Here is a 13,014-nt window from a genome sequence, read left to right on the forward strand (position 1 = left end):
TGTTGGGCCATGACCAGCTGGATTATAAAAACTGAACATAAATGATGTGAGGAGCCACTTATTGCTCAGCTGGTGACACTGCTACAAATACCACTGCAGTGGGTGCTGCTGGTGCCTCTGGACAGCAGGCTGGCTCTCCTGTTCAGATTTGATTCTCTGTGTTGGTATTTCCATACACCAATAAATAAACCTCACCCAGTAAATGTGATGGTCTTTTTTCTTTCTCCTAACTGCTGCCCTATCTGTTGAACCCTGTCCCATCTGGCTGTGTAAGCCAGCAGGGAGCAGGCAGCATGTGCTGTTCCAGAGAGGTGTCCCTGGTCTGACCTCTCCAATGCCCTGTGCTCTGCTCTTGCACAGAGCAGGGAGTTGGCAGGAGTTCCTCAGGGCAGAGGTGACACCCCACTGAGCAGAATGACATCCAAAGACTCAGGAGACAAAGTTCCTTTGATACTGTGGGGGAATTGGTGACCATTTTACTTCTTTCTGATCAAGAAATAAGGCGGTAATATAAGAAAGACACATATCTTAAAAGTCCTTACCATCAGCTTCAGCTATGCTGGTGCAATTTTCTCTGTGTATGTGATGCTAGTTCTCATCTCCAGATGTGCTCTTTTCTTGTCTAGTCCCATTCCTTCAATTTCATAGTTGGACAATGTCTTGTATGTTCTCTCCTGTGTTCCAGGAGAAGATGGTGAAGAAATAGCCTGCACTCAGAATGGACAGATGTACCTGAACAGGGATATTTGGAAGCCCTCACCATGCCAAATCTGTGTCTGTGACAATGGAGCTATTCTTTGCGATGAAATCCAGTGTCAAGATATGCTGGAGTGTGAGAACCCCCAGGTGCCCCCGGGAGAGTGCTGTCCTGTGTGTCCCCATACGTCACGGGATTTTGACCCCACCATTGGTAAGAACCTTTTCTAGTTTGAAAGGAGAGACAGCCCAAAGAACTAGAAACCTTGTGATATTGGAGTTGCTAATGCTATTTTTATGGTGAAAGTTTAAGTCTGAAAATAGTAGATACTTGGCAGTTATCATCCCTCTTGGGCTGCCCCACAGCTGACTCAAAACAGTTTGCTTTAGGCTATGAGGCTGATATAAGCCCAAATGCCTTTACAGCTAAAAAGACTGATCTGAAATCTGTCTTGATATTTTGAGGGGGTTGTATTCTGGCTTCTTTTTGTGGTTCATCTGATACTGAAAGATAAGTATATATATATATATAAAATAAACATACCAAGATAAATATATATTGAATACATAACTGTATATAGTAAGTGCATTCTTTCAAATTCCCAATTCAGCAATCCTCTAGTAAATCTAAAATGTTTTCCCAAAGTGAAAACACGGATCTTTTTTTTGAGATATAAAAGAAGAGTGAAGTATTATAAACTCCCTATTTGCATCTTTTCTGTTATATACCTTATAGATTATGTTTTTTCCAGTCCAGTTCTTCTTCCTGGAGAGACTTGGGTAAAGGAATACCCCCTCAATTTTCCTAAAAGAATTTTTTTTACCTTGCAATTAAAGCTATATAATACTGTATATTGTGTTATTAGAGCTACATTCAATGTATAAAAATTAATTTCTTCAGGAGATATAATTGCTGTTGATCAGCTTAATACTGAACAAAGTAGTGATAAGGACCAAAGTAGGGACTTGTGTAATTGAGCAGTGCAGCAAGATGTGGTGAGCACTAATAAATAGATGGTGCATCCTGCTCTATTTTGGTAGGCATTGGGCCAACACCAGTAGGCTACACCCAGCAAATTTAAAAGCAGTGTGGATACATCCCCAAATTCCTTGCTGTTATTTGAAGTGTTAATAAAATATTTTTCTGCAGGATTTTTGTAGGCATGAGTATGGCTATATGGCCCTGAATGCATGCCCATGCATACCTGCACTACAGGTACTACCTAAAGAAAAGGTCTAAAATCCCTCTATGAGCTCTGTCTAATGAAAAATACTCTGTAATATGTTGTGGATCCATCAACAGTTATTGTTGGAGTCAGTAATAAAGCTTCCCTTGACTTCCTGTCAGTCATTAGGCCAGTGTCTGACAATTCCCCACAAGATGCTCTGCTTTCCCAAAGTTTGTTTTGTTATTCTGTACAATGAGGAAAAAGGCTGAGAATCAAAGTATGTTTTTGCACAGTGTTGTGATTCCTCAGACCTGAACCAGGGAGTATGTGTGTCCCTGAAAACTCCCCCAGCTCCCTGTAGGCAATGCACCATCCCCTCTGCATCCAGGATCAGGGATGGCTCTAGCTGTAGCACCTTCACTCAACTCCTACTGTATTCTGTCTCTCAGAGTACAATCACTAATTTCTACTCTTTTCTTCTTTTGTCCTTTCTCATAGGTAGAGGAAGAAAGGTAAGATTTCCTTTACTTTTTGTAATGTATTACTATTGTTAAAAGGGAGTTAAAAGGCTCCCGTGCATCTCCTTGAAGTGTATCACAAAAGATATACATGATCTCTGTTAAAAATATGTAGTTCTTTCTCTTGGCCTTTCTTGGTGGCTAGGGAGACTGCAGTCCACATGAAAAAATGCTGGGATGCGGGTGGAAATCCTGATCTAAACATAGAAAATCCCCTGGCTGAAAATCCTTGCTGTCTACATCAAAGGAATTCCAGTTGGAGTAGTTTGGTTGTATCACCTCTAGCAGTGCCACAGGCTGAGGGAAGGGACCATTCTGTCAGTAGATGCTGAACTGTTAAAGCTTGCAGCTGGTTTTTGTGCTGAGGCTGAGCTGCCCAGTGGGCAGGAGGTAGCACTGGAATCGCGTGTCCTTGCCCAGAGTCACGGTTCTGTGGGCAGCTCTTCTCACTTCGTGTGCAATTAAACAAAGGGAAGACCTGTTCTTACATAAGAAATTAAAAGGCATTCCCATAAATAGGCTTCCAAGATAGTAAGCAACTGCAAGAAATAATTGAAATAACTTTTAGATGATCAAGTACATGCACTCACCAAAACTGAGTGCCCTGTAAGCAGAGGTAGTTTATGGAAATAAATGGACTGTACCCACCTTGTTATTAATTACTTGATAAGCAAGGCAGGAAATTTTTTATCTTTGCAAAGTCCTCTTTTTTTCCTTAAAAAAACACTGATAGATCTCAGCCCAGTTATTTGATGTAACATGTAATCATTGTTAACACATTCAGCTTAAAGAAAAGAAGTCAATTGTCAGTTGCTGTTGTCCTTCACTCTGAAGCTATGCAATATCATTGTCTTCTGTCCCTAGGCTGCAGATGGATTTCTATATCCATTTGATGATACATATTTTAACTCAGTATCTTGAAGAAATGGAATCTAAATACTGCTCTAGGCTCTGTATTTCACATGAATCAAATAATCCAACAACAGAACTCCAATGTATCTTCTAGCACTTTCTAGCAGCTCTAACAGAAAAAATTTGTATTTTTTTAGTTTAATTCTTCTTTCAGACAGTATGTTGTACAGCTAGAGGATAATGTTAATTTATGGCCTTCATTTAATCAGTGTCCACAGTCATTAAAATAATATGGATTATTTGTCACAGTTACTTTAATTTAGTCTTGTTGTATTTTTAAAGAAGCCTTACTCACAGGGATGGTATTGGTGAAACTGGTACTGTGAACTGTACTTTCACTTCTTTTCTGGCATCTGATGTTTTGGTATCTTTTTCCTACAGGGACAAAAAGGAGAACCTGGAATAGTGCCACCTGTAAGTCAATATTTTCTTCATCCATCAGCACATCGTAGAAGTGCAGATATTAATGCTTTAAAGTAGAATTGCAGCAATGAAGTAAATATAACAAAACCATACAGCCTAGGAATGAAAGGAGTGGAATTAAGTATGCTGCTTCACATTTGTAACATCAGAAATTCCTGTTAGTTCTTCCATCAAAATCTTTATTTTTATGGTTAGATTTTTGTAGATGTACAAGTGTACAATGGTAAACTAGTATCTAAAAAGGGGTGAAATAAAATTTCATTATCTATATCAATTTATTCCTTTCTAATGTGAAGAGAAACAGATTTAAATAATGAATAAGTTGAGCCTAAATTATTGTAATTCACTTATTTATTAAATCTTTTTTTAGAGGAGCAGTGGTACTTCTAAGATTTTGCTCACATTGCTAATAAAAAGACTCCAAACTGGAAAAACATAACCAGTGGAAATTATATTTACTACTTCTTTTCCCCTACCCCCAAAAAGCCTTTTTACTTGCTTGATACTTTATTGTCCTGCCTTGCTATTTATTTGTTTCTCAGTAACTGATTTTCTGTAGGGCAGTGATGACAAATGCACCCATGACACGTGGTGACTAATTTATATTCCCTGCTCTAGGTTTCAGGCATACGAGGCCGCCCGGGACCAGCCGTGAGTACTTTTTGACCTCTCTTGAGGCATCTGCCACTTTGTGCCATGTCTGGTTTGTGTTGTGAGGGTGATGTGAAGGAGGATTCTTCCGTGCCTCAGTGGGTATTATCTGCAGAGCCATAATGGTTTTGAGGAGGTGAGAAGACGATGGGATGTTTCTACCAGTGCCAGGTCAGCCCATGCCCAGAGTGAGTGGATGTGTGCTTGTAGCACATGGACATCTGAGGCTATTAGTGCCAGGTGGATGCTGGGGAATGCCTCTCCAGCAGGGCCCAAGCAGGAGCGGGAGGAGCTGCAGGATGCTCCGTGCTGTGGCTGAGCACAGGGCAGTCCTCGACTAGCAGGGAGGGTGTCTCAAACCTGTTCATCTCTGCATGAAGAGTGTCCAGCATTTAGGAAACCTTTGCTGAGTTAACCTGTGGAGCACATGAGAGATGAAACTATTTTGTAGATCTCTGCATCATGGTTCTACTCCCATCAGGTAATGTACAGTTGAGAAGAAATATTGAATACTTGTTGATTATAGCTATTTTCTTCATGGTGATGTAGAAAAAAACCCACAGATTATTTTTCAAACAAGCATTGGATTTTGTATTTTCAGAGCTTTATTAATCATTAGTCACTTTGCAAGAGACTTAATATTTTTGGTCTTTCTTTTAGGGACCTCCAGGCTCACAAGGTCCACGAGGAGAACGAGGACCAAAGGGAAGACCTGTAAGTTATTTAATATCTCAGAAATAAAGTACCTGAAGCAACCTCAAAAGATTAAATGGCTTTAAACTGTCGCTATGTCTTCTAGAATTACCAAAACTGTCCTCGTATTTTCCAGGAATCAGGTAACAAACAGGAAAACATTTCTATTTCATCCTTGTTTGGGTAGATTGAAACCTGAATATTTTGAGAAATGGACAGAGGTTTAGCAGTAATTCCACCAAAGCCATACTTTTTCAACATTCTCGGACAGAACTGGAACATTACATTCCCTTGATAAAACTGGATGGCTGTTTGCTGGTGACTGCTGTACAGCAGAAGCAGTGTGAGCTGTGTGGCTCAGAGCACTGCAGAAAAGACAAAGCTCAGAAGTTAGCAGGAGTTAACATTTGACTACATTTATTGGTATGCTGGTGAATAATGTAACCAGGATTGCTCAGTGGAAATAAAGACTTCATAGGAGAATTTTGGTGTCTGCATGTGGAGAACCACAGAAAGACCAAAAAGGAGTGCTTGAAAATACCCCAGATGACATGTTCCTGTTGAAAAAGCTAGGTCAAAGAGCAGAAGCTTCTAAAAGCAGATTTGGGAGTTGAATCTTTGTAATTTCAGTGTGGATATTTTCCCTTCCCTCAGGCGAGAGCAAGCCAATACTGAGGTTAGGCAAAGGCCTAAACCAGTCTTCCTTGCCCTGTTGCCAGTGTGTGCCTGTTGTCTGTAGATGGTAATGATGTTGTTAAAGCAGTGCTGGAAGTTTGTAGTCTCTTTGAGATGCTTGCCAAGCCCCTGCTGCTCTTCAGATCTCCTGAAGACATTTGTGAGAAGAAAGAGTATCAAAATGCTTAACAGAACTTTGGGAGTAGTTGTGCAGTCTTGGGATACACAGAGAAACCTTGACTTATGTTTTCTGAATGAGACTGTCTGAAGTGCTTTCCTAATGTGCAGTACTGTCATTGAGATGCTAAATAAATCCTAGTTTTCTGCCATACATCCCTTGTGTCTCTACAGAGTGGTGGCCACAAACACCTCAAATCCCAAAAGGCTGTAAATAGCTTTGAGTCTTTTTGACACAGGTTATTATTCTGCTTTCAAGGAATAACAAAAGATTGAGAAGCAGTCGGTTCCTTTGCAAATGTTCCATCAGAGGTTCTGATGAGCTGTGTGTATGCCAGAGTGTGGGTCTGAGACCAAGAGCACTGCTCTCAGAGACACAGTGACTGCCAGTGCAGAGGGGATTATTTTTACTTGAGGAAAAGAAATGTGCAGTTTATATTATGGAAAAAAACCTCCCTCATGGAGCAGATAGCCATGTACAGACTGCCTTTGTAAAATTAATCTGGTTAAATACATTACTGACTGGGGATGTTACTAATGCACTAAGCACATTTCCAAGCTGTTTGTTTATTTCTTCAGACTGTTTTTTGTTGTTCTTTAAAGTCAGACTCCTCCTGACTAGTGAGCAGAAAGAACCCAACCCTGCTGTGGATCTCCACCTTTTACAAAAGCAGGATCCTTGGATGTAAAATGAATTCAGGAATATTAGTGTATTTTTTACACCAGATTCTTTGTTAGTGTAACAGTGAGAGACAGCTAGGGGGTAGCATGGCTGCATGTTCAGAATGCAGCTAGGGAGGGGGAGTTTTGGAGCATGAGGACATTTTAGTTGTTAACAAATGGTCTTTTGAAGACAGAAAATAAACTTGGACATCCTCAGAACCATTCATATGTTTTTCTTTCCAGGTGGATTTACACTCAGTTTTACTTGCAGTAGCAGTTTAAGTAGGTAGAAGTTGGGGAGTGTCCTACCATGAGCTGCTTTTTCCTTTTATTTTATTACAAGCAAAACCTTTTCCTGACCATCAGCAGCGGTGGACCAGAATGAGAAAATTGTGCGTTTAAATGGTGCCACCTCGTGGCATTTGTGAGAATGTTTTTCCTTTTTCTTTTTCTTTTTTTTTTTTTTTTTTAACCTTACTGACCTTTCACCAGTGAGAGAAAATGAAAGGGATTTTTTCCTCTATGTATAAATACTGTAAAGTAAATAAAATTATAATCAATATTTTATTAAAAACCCACCAAACTGGTTGTATACCGCTTGCTACCTACAAACATGCATTTTGATGACTTGTTTGGTTTTGAGATATGCAGTTCTGTTTTTGCTCTTGAAGCAACTTCAGTTTTGGTGACTAAAAAGTACATCCTTTTCTAAAAATAAATTAAAAAAGGCTTTTTCTCTATTAGATTTTGGTAAGGTGTCTCATGTGGGTATTGAAAATTGGCAATCCTACAGAGACTTGCTAAATTCTTTATAGGCAGCTGTGGTTTTGTGGTTTTGTTTTTTTTTTTTCTCTAATGCTTTACTTGTTTTCTTTTTGTTTTGTGAGCAAACAAATAAGATATCTCATTCTTTTCCTCCTTGGGACAGTCAGCACTCCTAAGTTTGGCAGTGTGTACTTGTGTTCATAATAGATATATTTTAGTATGAAGCTTTGTGCTAAAACCTTCTGCTCTATCCAGCATGCACAGACTTTCTCATTTGTTCAGAGTGCCATCTATTCACAGCACCTTCTGTGAACCATACTGGTTCAAGCCATACCACTTTGGACATAAATTCCACTGAAATATGTTGCAGACACAGTCTTCACCTCACAGAAACCCCGACAGTCTGTCTGATGGTTAATTGTGTTTGAAAAGATGACTCAGTGAGCCAGGCTTCTAAAATTTTATGTTTAAGGATCCTTAAAACAGAAAATCTCATTACACAGTCTAAAACTTTTCCTTGCCTTGGTCAAGCATTTTATTCTAATGAAAAAAAGTAATAACAAGCACTTCAAAGTCTGTATTTATGATTGAAGCATGTCTGTATTAGCCCCATTACTACTCATTTTCTTCCACTAATGTTTTATTAGCTACATCCACATTTAATTTTAGTTCTTATATGAGTTGAGTGCAATTTAGGAATTAAAAGTGGGAGCCACATTAAAATGAGAGCCACAGTATGGTTTCTAACCTATTCTGTAAATACTAGCTAGAGGTGACTTCAACACCAGGTAACTTTCCCCACATTTCTGGCATTATAACTGTGTTGAGAATTCAGCAGTGGTATGAACTGGCTAAACCATTCATGATGTCAAGTAGGCTGTAAAAATCCAGCATTACTCTGGAGTTTCCTAAGCCTCTGTGTATATTTACACTTATCTGAACTGTACATGTTTTAGAAGTGAATTAACTTCATTCTATATGGTGTGCAAAGCCAAAGAGGTTTTGAGGAATAGTATACTCTAGTATGGAATGATAGGAAGCCTGCGTTTCTAAAAGAAACCTGTGATAGAAATTGCTGCAGTTTACTTAGGTGTTGGATTCATGATTAATTTCAGTCAGCGCTTCTGATCTGAAGGTGGAAACAGAGCTTTAGGGATGTTGTTTGTTTGAAGGTCTTTCTGTAGAAATACAGATTTATCCCAAAAAGGCAAGTGGTTGCCAGTTACAGTGATTTCAGTGGATACCTTTGCACATTGCTGGCATTCCTGATTTTCTTTTTAGGGTCCTCGTGGTCCTCAAGGGATTGATGGGGAACCTGGTATTCCTGGCCAGCCTGGTGACCCTGGTCCTCCAGGGCATCCCACTCACCCAGGACCAGATGGAATAAGCAGGGTAAGTTTTACATTTGCTGTAGCTGAAAGTGGAGCATTGGACCAGATCCACGTGATATAAAAGGGACCTTGCCTTTGGTTCCATGACCATGGAACGCTGTGCCCACACATCCTGTCTTCCAGTCACGAGGGGCAGCAGCTAGAGGCACTGCAAATTCTGCCAAAAATAGGGACAAGTTCAGTGTGAGAAACCTGGGAAAGGATGTGCCTTTCACAGCAGATTTTACCATCTAGGAAAGCCAAGCTGCTCTAATCTAGAACAACCACAAGGGTTCTTTTACTTCCACCACCCAAGGGGTCTGAGCAATAGTACAGAGGAAATGAGTGCACCAAATTAGGAATACAGAAAAGTGAGAATTAAGATAGATGCATTATAAATAACTAATGAGAGCAACTAAAATGTGGTTGATTATACTTCTTGCTGGAATTATTCAGACCAACACTGAGAAGATTAAGTAAGAAATTGTTTATGAAAGCAAAGCTAACCAGCCATAGATACATATAAGGTATTCTGCAAAACTTCTTTTTTTTCTCCACCCCCTTCTATTGGCCACTAATTGTGGTTGATAATTAAATACATATTTGAATTTGTCAGGTGTATTCAGTTACACATTTATTGCTGTTTTGACACCTGTTTTGATTTCTCATTCCATTGTTCCTGAGATGCTACTGAAAACAATAGTTATAGTGACAAAAATTTGCAATATCCATGTTAGGCCAATAGCCTGCAACTTTGGGCAGCATTTCCTGACTTAACCACATTTCCCAACAGTTCTGGATCCAGCAGCCTCAGCCCAAGTAAATATCTTCAACACACAGGAATCTCTTAGAATCACAGAGGCACCATAATGGAGGCACCGTTAACCTACATAGAATTCCACAGAAAATATGGAAGAAAGGTGTGGCTGGAAATTGAAAACACTTTTTGTTTGTATTCTTGTCTCTGACCTCAGGCAATCTCCAGCCTTTAGAAAATGTGTTTGGGTACCAATCCGCTGAGGAACTACCTGTAAATGTTGGGAGATTTGAATCTATGTTTGAGCTTTTGATGTTCTCAGCTCCTGTAAGCTCTGGCCTGGCCTGCCAATGAGGCTCTGGCTCTGAATGAAGCAAAATAAAACTGTTGATTTCAACTATTTGCTTGCATAAGGAGAAGGGCACTGGAGTTTCTTCCTTCTCTAGCTTATTGGTCTCTGTGAATTGATAGGAACAGCAGTGGCTTTCAGCTTTGCTGAATAAGGGCAAGACACTTAAAAATTTTAATTTGTCATCATAAAATTAACTATGTTTCCATTTGTAATACCTCACAATGACTCACAGCTAAAATCACCCATCTTATTTTTCCAGCCCTTTTCAGCTCAGATGGCAGGACTGGATGAGAAGTCTGGACTTGGTAGTCAGATGGGACTGATGCCTGGTGCAGTGGTAAGACCACATTAGCCCTGTACTGTAAGAGAGGATTTGCATGCCCAAAAACCCAAAAGGGAATTCATCCTCTACAGCTTCCTGTGCCTCTAGAACTTGGATGTACAGGATATTCTAGTAGAGTTTTGCACACTGCCTGGGGAAAAAAGTGTTTTTCTGTTGAATGACAGCTGCTTTTCCCACCTCTGTCTCTCCTTCTGAAATATAGCAGCTATTAACAGTAAGGTACAGGAGGAAAAAACAGCTCCTCTTTTGTCACTGTAGAGTGACTGGAAGTTGTCAGGTATAACACAAAGCAGAATAAACAAATATGTAACTTCCTTTCACATGTAACATCAAGTCAGGGAATTTTTGGTAGTAATTTGAAAAAATTACTTCCAAAACCAGCTCTTAACTCAAATCTATACTTTGTTATTTCAAGGCAGACTTCCTGTTTCTCCAGTGGGTCCAGTTTTTTACTGGCATCCCTCACTGTTTAGATATGCCCTTTTCTTTGAGTGCACTGAGGACATAATAGTAACATTGAAATTTTCTAGTGTCTCTGAGAGCTGTTTCACCAACATAAGTTTTCTCTTCTGGAACTCCTGGGGTTGTTTCTTAATAATACCTCTCTTCACATTTGATATCTTGAAAATACTGTTACTATCTTTGCTGATATTTTTAACATCCAATCTGAAGAAAATCATCCTTTAGTGATTGTACTGTCCATGAGTTTGCCCACCTGAATCTTATCCATGTCTCCACTAGTAGCCTTCAAAATCAGTTCCAATACCATATGAAAGGTTCTAAAGGTAATTTGATACTTTTCCTTAGGACTAACTTTTGCAGTGATTTCTTCAGAGAACTTTTTGATGAATGTCTTTCTTCAGTGAATTTGCTTTCTGAACATAAAATGATTTCTTCTACAAGTCTGTCCTACTTTGTTCTTTTCATTGTTTCACTTAATCCTTTCACACAGTTTTTTTTCAAGGTGTTGCATCTTTTGTACCCCCTCTTCTCTTATTATTCTCAAATATGATTAAATTTAATGTTAATATATCTGTGGCCTTACACAATGTCTGCTGAAGTCAGTTGGCACTCACTTGCTCTCTATGGATTGATTGATCATGTCATGTGACATTCTGTTTTTCCTTCTCTTGTAAGCTGGGTAACTGACAGCTGAAAGACTGTTTTGTTTCTAATGTTCATTACCTTTTTTTTTTAAATCGCTAACTCTTCCACATTTGCTTTGTAAAAATTAGTAAAAAAATATTAAGTCTTGAAATTCTGTCAAAGTGAATGGTTGTCTTGTAGATACTTTTGCATTCCCAGAACCAAGATAATTACTTTCAAACAATATAACGTTTATTTCATGTTACAAGTTACAATTAGGTTTGAGATTGTTCCTAAAATTCCCATGACACTTTCTAAGGGACAATCTGAGTTTTGTGTAACTAACCAAAATGATTTGGAAAGCTCTTTTGGTGGTTTGTAGGATACCTTTAAACACGTCCTTTCATTACTGCTTTTCAGCTCATGACTGAAAACAATGATTTCTGAGAACAAGAAGATTAATTTATTTTGTCATTGATTCCATTATGAGATTCATCTGAGTAATGACATTCCTTTCAAGCGAGGACTATTCCCCCCAACTCTTACTTTGTTACTACATTTTTTCATGGAGCTAGGCAGAAAGTTCCGTTATTGTGATTCCGGAGACTGTGAGGTTGCATGAAGCAGCCAAGTCCATATTTTCAGCTGCTAATGAAATTACACTCCTGTGGCTTTTGGACTTCAAAGATTTCATTCAACATGCATTTGTGTTTCATAATGCCAGTTTTCTGAGTAAAAACCTTTCAGATTGTAGAAATGCTCTGTAGAAATGGTCGCTATCAGGCCATTTTGCTCTCTGTAGGGTGAATCTTAGTTGGGAAAGGTTGTTTTCCAATGTGTAACAAGTTGTGTGTTCAACAGGGTCCAGTGGGTCCAAGAGGTCCTCAGGGTCTCCAAGGAAAACAAGTGAGTGTTTCACCTCAGGGGATTTAATTGGCCAGAGCTGAAGGCAGAGCTCGTAGTGAGCGGGGTTTGTGATCTCTGGGGCAGTGAACATCCTCAGTGACTTGTGGCTGAATGCACCTTCATCCAGAAGGGATTTTAAGCAAGGGCTCTGCTCCAGATGGACTCTATACACAGGAACTGGCTCCAAAAGAACTGTTTATTAGATCTTTAACAGGGTTTTAACCCAACATGTTTTTTAATGAGTGAGCAGCAATGAAAATGGAGACTGTTCTGGTTTTGGTATTGGCAGGGTGTAAAGTTTCCAGTGGGGTTTGTGTATGGTACAGGATTTATCTACAGCCTGAGGGGTTTCAGTATCCATCTTTCACTCATATGGAAATGTGAACTGATTTTGAATTAGTATCCAGACTCTCCCATAGGCTGTGATTTTCCTAGTCACGGATTTTAAATTAAATTCTTATAGTTGCTTTTGGAATTTGTAACTGTACTAATTTTTGGTTAATTTTAGGGTGGTGCTGGCCCCACAGGCCCACCTGGTGAACCTGGGGATCCAGGGCCTATGGTAAGACCAATAAATACAAACATTTCTACAACAGAATGACAAATTTGCTGTACTTTTTCATTTCAGAACAGACTTTTTTGTGTTGTTTCAGCTGAAACTATTAAGTAACTTCAGTGAAGAGTTGTGGTGTTCAAAGCAGGTTGTCCTGGACCAGTGAATTTGAGTTGTTTTGAATGTGAATAGCAATGATTATATTAGAAACATTCTCACTTTTCCAGCACAGGCCTGAGGATGGCTAGGCACTGTTAAAACCATACCTGATAGTGTAATTTACACAAAGGATGATGAGAATATTT

General features: G+C 39.2%; 1 protein-coding gene across 1 annotated transcript in view; it reads left to right on the forward strand.

Annotated features, from left to right (window-relative positions):
* The window catches only part of COL5A2 (collagen type V alpha 2 chain), a 95,047-nt gene that overhangs the window by 47,295 nt on the left and 34,738 nt on the right, over positions 1 to 13,014 (forward strand). Inside the window, exons 2-10 of the mRNA XM_005530331.2 lie at positions 686 to 910; positions 2,364 to 2,377; positions 3,677 to 3,709; positions 4,337 to 4,369; positions 5,030 to 5,083; positions 8,624 to 8,734; positions 10,081 to 10,158; positions 12,112 to 12,156; positions 12,665 to 12,718. Coding sequence (XP_005530388.2) covers positions 686 to 910; positions 2,364 to 2,377; positions 3,677 to 3,709; positions 4,337 to 4,369; positions 5,030 to 5,083; positions 8,624 to 8,734; positions 10,081 to 10,158; positions 12,112 to 12,156; positions 12,665 to 12,718 — 647 coding nt within the window. The remainder of the gene's footprint in view (positions 1 to 685; positions 911 to 2,363; positions 2,378 to 3,676; positions 3,710 to 4,336; positions 4,370 to 5,029; positions 5,084 to 8,623; positions 8,735 to 10,080; positions 10,159 to 12,111; positions 12,157 to 12,664; positions 12,719 to 13,014) is intronic.

The sequence above is a fragment of the Pseudopodoces humilis genome, chromosome 8 (assembly GCF_049639895.1).
Source record: "Pseudopodoces humilis isolate 2021_Gansu_Grassland_sample_001 chromosome 8, ASM4963989v1, whole genome shotgun sequence".
In the NCBI taxonomy this organism is placed as follows: domain Eukaryota; kingdom Metazoa; phylum Chordata; class Aves; order Passeriformes; family Paridae; genus Pseudopodoces; species Pseudopodoces humilis.